Genomic DNA, 8,912 nt, shown 5'->3' on the forward strand with positions numbered 1-8,912 from the left:
TACACTCAAATTTGAAAAAGTAAAAAAAGATTAAGGGAATAGTATCAAAACATACAATAACTCAAACAAAGTTTCCTATGTTAGTTAAGTATTAAAATCCAATGCTCTGCCCTCTTTGGTACAAACTCATATGCATGCTAGCTGAGATCATTTCTTCCTACCAATCTTGGGTTATATATTTATTAATAATAACCTGGAACTCTTGAGATATATACATGGCAGCTTTCAGGATGCAGTTTTTTTCTTGATAGAAGCACGCAGATTCTTAAGTTTCCAATTAAATGAAAAAACCAGAAGCAATACGATTGCATTCAATGCGCCACAGGAACAGTTTTATCCTTGCTGAAGCAAACTGCATCTTGAAAGATGTTGACTGACATCATCCCAAGCTGGAAGTTTCTGGAAGACTGGGTTCTATTCTGTTTCCATTTATGTCCTTGTGCTTTGGTGTTACATACTCCCCAACAGTAATAACCACACCAGACCCATCTTGAAGCTCAAATACAGATTGGATTGAACCTTTGCCACATGTGCGTTTTCCAACAAGAACAGCTTTACAATTATCATGGAGTGCAGAAGCAACCTGAAACAATTGAGTATAAGGACAAGCTTAAATTTCAAAACTCACAACAAAAAAAAAAGCAATTAAACCAGCTGCAAAACAACAATAGAAGTACAGCATCTTCTACAAGGACAAGTTAATGTGATTGCAAATTTAGCTTTTAATACCGTTGGGACATTGCAAACTCGGCACCAAGTGTTGGAGCTAGTTCTTTAGTCACGGATGCGAATTCTGCACTCTCAGGTGACCGCCATATGCAAAGAAGTGCAAGCATTAATGGAGACTCGTATTTAAGATTACCTGCTTCGCCATTGTCATTCACATCGAATAATATTAGTATTTCTGGGTCACCTGCAATGGATGGTTCCTCAGTAGTACAACAGAATTCTCATCAAGATCAGAATGCTCACCAATTGCAGCAGAATCAACAGAAGCTGCAGGGTGCTTCAAGTTCTATGCATTTGCCTGCTTCTCAAACTGGATCGTCTTCGCACCAAATGGGTGCACAAGTTGCAGGATCTTTCATTCAATATCCAAATAGTATATCCCACTTGCTGAAAAAGCGTAGGCTGGATATCAAACCAGATGATATAATGCAGCAACAGGTAATACAACAGCTTCTTCAGAGACAAGACCCCACACAGTTCCAAGGCCGTAATCCACAGTCACAGGCTATGTTTCAGCAACAGCATAGGCTTAAGCAACAAATCTTTCAGTCATTGCCCCAGGCCCAGCGGATGCAATTGATACAACAACAGCAACATCGACTTCTTGTTCAACAGCAACAACAGTTCAGGCGACCTGCAATGCAAGAAATGGGTCAGATGCAAGGGCAACATCAGATGCAATTTTCTTCACAATTTGAACATAGAAAAAAAGCAGATGGAGATGATAGTCGTGCCTATGATCACTCAAGGATTGGTCAATCTAATGATAAAACAATGAAGAGTACAGCAGGAACCTCAAACCTAAGTCGTGTATTTGGTAGTAACTCCCATGTTTCAAGCAGCTGGATGCCTTCATTGCGACGGATTTCTTCAACCAAATAACAGATAGTATTTTGGAGGAGTCCCTTAGAGCTTGTTTCTAATAATCTTGCTGCAATCAACACACCAGCAACCATGTCCAATAACAGCCTGCATAACCCAAACCATAGCAAACCAAAGCTCCAATTTTCACTGCAGTAAACAAAATAATTACCGAGTCGGTTAAATTCCAAGAAAAATCCCCGAATTGGAATCAGGACAAAATTCAAAGAGAAAGCTAAGTTCAGAATACCGTTTTTGATTCTAGCATCAAAAAGGCCACTCCAATTTCTGAGCACAAAAGGAACTTCGCAGAGTAACTTCTTGTAACACAAAAGATACCTATTCAAACCCTAATTCGTGAGAGATAAAAGGGGAGGGAGAGCGAATCAGAAAAAAAGAAAGAAACGGCGAAAAAGATACCACAAAACCCTAATCACTAAATCAAAGACGAACCTGTTTGGAAGAGGCGAAGGAGTGAGGTTTGAGCTTCATCTTTGCCGTTACCACCGCCGAAGGTGAGTTTTTGTTTCAGCCATTGGTTTCTTACATGATTGAGTGAGATGTGGGCGATTGGGAACGAAGTGAGAGAGACGCGATTGAGAGAGGGGTTTGGTGTGAACGAGATGGAAGGATAGCGATTGAGAGTGAGAGAGAAAAATCGCGAGACTGAGAGAGAAGAGTGAGAGACGACGAGGACGATGAAGTCTGTCTTTTCCTTTTTTCAATTTTTTTTCTCTAATTTATTTTAGATAGAATAATTCATTTTTTTAAAAAACTATTAAAATTCATTTAATTTTCCTAGGTATTAGTTAATAAATGTTTTTTATATTTTCAATTTATTTCCTCATTTTCAATTCATATTCCCATTGTAAACCCAACAGCCAAGCGGCTGGGTTTAATCACTAGTAGACCAACAGATTTCTTTTTTTATTTAGTTTTTTATTTTAATTCTATTTTTAATTTATCTTGGTTTATATATCTAAATTAGCATTGTAAATAACAACTAGTCATAAGTGGCCTAGTGGAGAGGGGTGGTTGCCATAGTCTTAGGTGGAGTGGGTTCAATACTCATATGTAGCATTCTTTAGTATTTCATTTTCTTTTAGCATTTTATTTTCTTTTAGCATTTTGTTTCTTTTAATATTTTTTATGTCTATGTTTTTTATTAAGTTCATCATGCATGCAAAACCATTTTAAAACTATAAAAATCATTTCTTTTCTCGATTCAATATCGAGCCCATTTTCCATACCCTTGTAAGTCGTTTGCTTTTTAAGCATCGTCATCAACCTCACATAGCTTACTCTTGGGCTTTCTTACAATGAGCCGGTTCTCTTGCACTTACACTCATACTTCGTATCATTTTATTGTTTGGGCCCGATTTAATTATTTCATGATTTTTGAATCCCCATTTGACAAAATGTACCCCACTTCCCCAATGTGTATATAATTTTGTATTTGTTTTATTTTTCTATTTTAGATACTAACACAAGATTAAAATCCACCATTTCTAGAAAATACAAAAAAATATGACTCGATCCAACGTCGAGTATTTTCTCAACAAACAAATCAATTCATTTCTCCCTCCTATTCCATTCCATTTCTTTCAAACTTTCATCAAACGCTTGATTCAACGTCAAGCCATTTTTTCTAATAAACACTCAAAAAAATATTAATTTATAGTTAAGACCTTTTCAATAAGATGGAAGTGGAACGTGGTGTATACCGCGCACTCCTGAGACTAGGATTCGAGATGTATATCTCGCCAATCCTAGCTCTCGCCATCATCCAAATTCATTCACTTTGTTCTCTCAAACACTCATTCAAATTTCTCTTAAATGTCCATCAATACTTGATCTAGGTCAAGTCATTTTCACAACAAAACTCAAAATACATAATCCCTATCTAAACACTTTCCAATAAAGGTGGAAATGGAACATGGTGTATACCATGCACTCCTGAGGTTAAGATTCGAGACGTATGCCTCGCCAATCTTAACTCTCGCCATCGTCTAAAATTGTCAATGTGGTTTCGTCAAACCCTTTCTCAATCAAATCTAAGATACCTAAATCTTATTTAACACTTTTTCAATAAAGGTGGAAATGGAACATGGTGTATACCATGCACTCCTGAGGTTAAGATTCGAGATGTATATCTCGCCAATCTTAGCTCTCGCCATCATCTAAAATTGTCAATGTGGTTTCTTCAAACCCTTTCTCAATCAAACCTAAAAATACTTAATCTCTATTAAACACTTTTGCAAATAAAGATGGAAATGGAACATGGTGTATACCATGCACTCCTGAGGCTAGGATTCGAGATGTATATCTCGCTCATCCAAGTTCTCGCCATCACCCAAAGTACATCCAACCAATCAAACTCTTTTCTCGCCGCCGTGCGACTAATCAAAAACCCTTTTTTATAAACGAAAGATATATTGTCTTAAGGTGATGCAAAACAATGTTTCGGCCACGATTGTTGAGTAGAGATAAATGACGCTTTTCCGAATGTAGATTTATAAATCCGTTCGATGTGTGGTATGCGTTCACTCCTCATCTGTTTTTGGGTAAAATAATGTTTTCGTCGATTAATACAGTATAACTTTCGCTAAAATCGACTAACAAACAAACATTTTTCTACCCAGAACTACGTAAGCCTTGATTTCTCTTTTGAGATACGTAGGAGCAGGATTTGTAAATCTTGTCAGGCCCATTAATAAAAAACTTAGGTTTAGTCCTTCGTCAAAAATCCAAAAACATTATCTTCTCATCCTTTCTTTCTTTCCCACTTAATAATTCGAAAAGCCTAACATTTCAAACTAACACTAACGCACACAACTGACCTAATGGTTCCCGTTGAGTACAACGGACGTGAGGGGTGCTAATACCTTCCCCTTGCATAATCGACTCCCGAACCCTGATATTGGTTGCGATGACTGTAACACCCCGATAATAATATGATCATTATTTAAATTAAGTTAATAATAGATTTATTAATTTAATTAGATAATTGGATTATTATTATTATTATTATTATTATTTTGGAATTATTGAATTATTATTATTATTGGAATAATAATATAATTTGGAAAATATATAAGTTGGAATTGAGAAAAATCCCATTTTTGGTAAAAAGGTTATTTTCACGTGAAAAGGGAAAGGAGGCAGAAAAGGGAAAAGGGCAAAAAGCCAGAGAACGAAGGTTGAAGGAAGGAAAAGCTAGGAACTCCGAGATTTGCCGGATTAACTCAGGTAAGGGGGGTTTATCATCGATTAATGGGTATTATGGGATGATATGTGATGGGTAGTGAGAAACCATTGAATTGCTTCTGATTGATCGATGTATGATGAATTTGTGAATTTTTGGGATGAACGAAATTGGGTTAAAATTGAAGAAAATTCGTAGGAATTAGAGGTAGAGAGGTAGTAAATTGTGAAATCGAAAGTGTATGATTCGTATTAGATGAGATAAATGAATTGTGTGTAAAATTTGGACTGTGGAAGGTTGAATTGGATCGATCTCGTAGCAGCAAAAGCCATTGCAGATCTGGAACTTCTGGTTTCTGGTCATACGCGTATGGCACTAGGCAATACGCGTATGATATGGCTGGTACGCGTATGGATGAGGCCTTACGCGTATGAGTGGAAAAGATGATGTTTTGAACGTGAAATTGTCTCTGTTGGTACGCGTATGAGGATGTGGTACGCGTAGCATACGCGTATGGGCATGGGCATTACGCGTATGGACTTGGTCAGGTTTGGGCAATACGCGTATGGGCATAGGCAATACGCGTATGGGCAGATTTGTGATTTTTCTGAACTGTTGTTGTGCAGTTTTGGTTGTTTAGGCTGAGTGATGTACTTAGCTGAGGTATGATGTTGTAGAGATCATTTCCCGTTGTTTTGAATAGTATAGGTATTAGTAGAGTGTGCTAATACTATGATTGATTATGTGGCATGATATGATATGCTTTCGTTGATGATATGTGATGGTATACATGATGATGTGAATGTATGCGTTTGTGAATAGACTATTTTATGGCTTAGAGTGTGAGCATGTGTCTATTCTTGAATTGTTGTTGATATTGCATTGCTAGGTGATTAGCATGCATATTGTGGCCCATTTGGGGTGGTAGCTAATTCCCCTGGTGAGGAATTAGTGAGTAAATCATTTGATTGTTGTTGTTGATGTTGCATGCTAGGTGATTAGCGTGCATAGCATGGCCCATTTGGGGTGGTAGCTAATTCCCATGGTGAGGAATTAGTGAGTGAGTCACTATGTCTCAAATGAGTGGGACTAGTGAGCTTGGTAGCCGTGCCTGGATTTGGACGGTGAGGTTGAACTATATGTTCACAACATAGTCGGTACCGCATACATGGAGTCTCATTGCATAATATATGTATAGCGTGTAATATGAATGGATGTATTCCAATATTACACGTGTGTTTGTGTTGGTATTGTTGTGCTGTTATTGAGTATGATGTTTGAATTAATATGTTGTTCCTGAATGTGTGTTTTGATTAGGGTGATGAAGTGTGTTGAATCACTTAACATAACATGATATTTTATAATACTCATTATATTGATTGAGGAACTCACCCTTACAACTATTTTTCAGGTAACGAGCAGTGAGTTGAGTAGAAGCTAGTGCTATGGAGTCTAGTGTCGTCCTTAGTGGGTCATGCTCTGGTAGATGTAACATCGGGAGGGGATGTTTGACTATGTTTTAATTTAGTTGTTGATCAACTTTACATGTAATGTAGTACATGATTTGAATGTCGATGTTTTGTATCCGCTGCGAGTTATGCAAAAGAGTCTTGTTTTGATTAAATAAATGAGCATGACAGGATATTTTGATGAATGTTGTGAAATGATTGTGTGACACCCTTCGGGGCATAATTACTCTGATTGATATGTTATTATTTTAATTAAATATTTTGGGGTATTTAGAAGGGTGTTACATTAGTGGTATCAGAGCATAGTCGGTCGAGTCGAGTCGTAATTATTCTATTTCCCCTGTACGGGATAGGTGTTGTGTAACCCTATCAGTACTTATTGTTTAGTTTGTTTGGGTTTTCAGAATAGAGATGGCGGGAAGAGGTAGAGATGATGCTGCGATTGCTGAGGCTCTGGGTATGCTAGCTGGAGTACTTGGAGGAAATCCGAATGTTGTGGGAATGGGAGCTGCCCGTCAGTTGAGTGAGTTCCAGAAGAACAATCCTCCAATGTTCAAGGGAGCATACGATCCAGATGGTGCTCAGAAGTGGTTGAAGGAGATCGAGAGAATCTTCAGAGTGACTGAGTGTGCCGATAACTAGAAGGTCAGGTTCGGTACGCATATGCTGTCAGAGGAAGCTGATGATTGGTGGGTTGCTACCCGCACTGAGTTGGAAACTGCTGGGAATGCTGAGATTACTTGGGCAGTGTTCAGAGAGAGATTTCTGAGGAAGTACTTTCCAGAGGATGTCAGAGGAAAGAAAGAAATAGAATTCTTGGAACTGAAGCAGGGTAACCGGTCTGTTACTGAGTATGCTGCTAAGTTCACAGAGCTGTCAAAGTATTATACTCCCTATAGTGAGGCTACTGGGGAATTTTCCAAATGTGTGAAGTTTGAGAACGGGTTGCGTCCCGAGATCAAGCAGGCGATTGGATATCAGCGGATCAGGGTGTTTTCTGATTTGGTTGACTGTTGCAGGATTTTTGAACAGGATTCCAAGGCTAGAGCAGAGAGCTATCAGCAAAGGGTTGATAGGAAAGGTAAGAATCAGATTGATCGTGGGAAACCGTACGCCGCTGGCAAAGGTTTCCAGAGACAGAGTGGGATGAAGAGGCCTAGTGGGGGAGATTCTAGTGCTCCTGCTAAGTGTTACAGATGTGGTCAGGCTGGACATCGTATCCATGAGTGTACCAGTAATGAGAAGAAGTGTTTCAAATGTGGAAAAGGTGGTCATTTGGCTGCAGATTGTCGGTTGAAGACTGTGACTTGCTTCAACTGTGGAGAGGTGGGTCATATCAGTCCACAGTGTCCTAAACCGAAGAAAGAGAATCAGTCGGGAGGCAAGGTCTTTGCCTTATCGGGTTCTGAGACTTCTGCAGATGATCGTTTGATCCGAGGTACGTGTTATATTAATGGCTTTCCTCTTGTAGCTATTATTGACACCGGTGCTACTCATTCTTTTATATCTTTGGATTGTGCTGTGAAACTTAAGTTAGAGATATCTGAGATGCATGGAAATATGGTGATTGATACTCCTGCGAAGGGTTCAGTGACTACTACTTCAGTTTGTTTAAATTGTCCTTTGAGTATTTTTGGTAGAGACTTTGGGATGGACCTAGTGTGTCTTCCACTAGTGCAGATTGATGTTATTCTGGGTATGAACTGGTTGGTGTTTAACCGAGTTTATATCAACTGTTTTGATAAGACTGTGATATTTCCTGAGATTGAGGAAGGAAAGGAATTGTTTCTATCAGCAAGGCAAGTGAATGAGGAAGTAGCAGATGGGGCAGAGTTGTTTATGCTGTTAGCGACTTTGGAGGCTAAAGATAAACTGGTGATTGGCGATCTAGCTGTGGTGTGTGATTTTCCTGATGTGTTTCCTGAAGAAGTGAATGAATTACCACCAGAACGTGAAGTTGAGTTCTCGATTGATTTGGTACCTGGTACTAGACCGATATCGATGGCTCCGTACCGTATGTCTGCTGTTGAGTTAGCTGAATTGAAGAGTCAGCTGGAAGATCTGTTGGATAAGAAATTTATTCGTCCGAGTGTGTCACCGTGGGGTGCACCAGTGTTATTGGTTAAGAAGAAAGAAGGTACTATGAGGTTGTGTGTAGATTACAGGCAACTGAATAAAGTGACGATCAAGAATCGGTATCCTTTGCCGAGGATTGATGATTTGATGGATCAGTTGGTTGGTGCGTGTGTGTTCAGCAAGATAGATTTGAGATCTGGGTATCATCAGATACGTGTGAAAACTGAGGATATTCAGAAGACTGCTTTCAGAACAAGGTATGGACATTATGAGTATTCTGTAATGCCTTTTGGTGTGACTAATGCGCCTGGAGTATTTATGGAGTATATGAATAGGATTTTCCATCCGTACCTAGATAAGTTTGTTGTGGTGTTTATTGATGACATTTTGGTGTATTCGAAATCTGAAGAAGAGCATGCTGAGCATTTGAGAGTGGTTTTAGAAGTTCTACGGGAAAAGAAGTTATTTGCTAAACTCTCTAAATGTGAATTTTGGTTAGAAGAGGTTAGTTTTCTTGGTCATGTGATTTCAAGAGGTGGTGTTGCTGTTGATCCTTCTAAGATAGAAGCGGT

The 8,912-nt window shown here is 38.7% G+C and overlaps 1 protein-coding gene across 1 annotated transcript; it reads left to right on the plus strand.

Annotated features, from left to right (window-relative positions):
* Positions 1 to 732: 732 nt before the first annotated feature.
* LOC127102266 (probable transcriptional regulator SLK2) lies at positions 733 to 1,760 on the plus strand (the record flags this gene model as incomplete). The annotated part of the gene is made up of 1 exon (XM_051039660.1): positions 733 to 1,760. A coding segment is annotated over one exon (879 nt), but the record flags the coding sequence as incomplete, so codon positions are not given.
* Between the last annotated feature and the right edge of the window lie 7,152 nt (positions 1,761 to 8,912).

Source organism: Lathyrus oleraceus, chromosome 7 (assembly GCF_024323335.1).
Source record: "Lathyrus oleraceus cultivar Zhongwan6 chromosome 7, CAAS_Psat_ZW6_1.0, whole genome shotgun sequence".
In the NCBI taxonomy this organism is placed as follows: domain Eukaryota; kingdom Viridiplantae; phylum Streptophyta; class Magnoliopsida; order Fabales; family Fabaceae; genus Lathyrus; species Lathyrus oleraceus.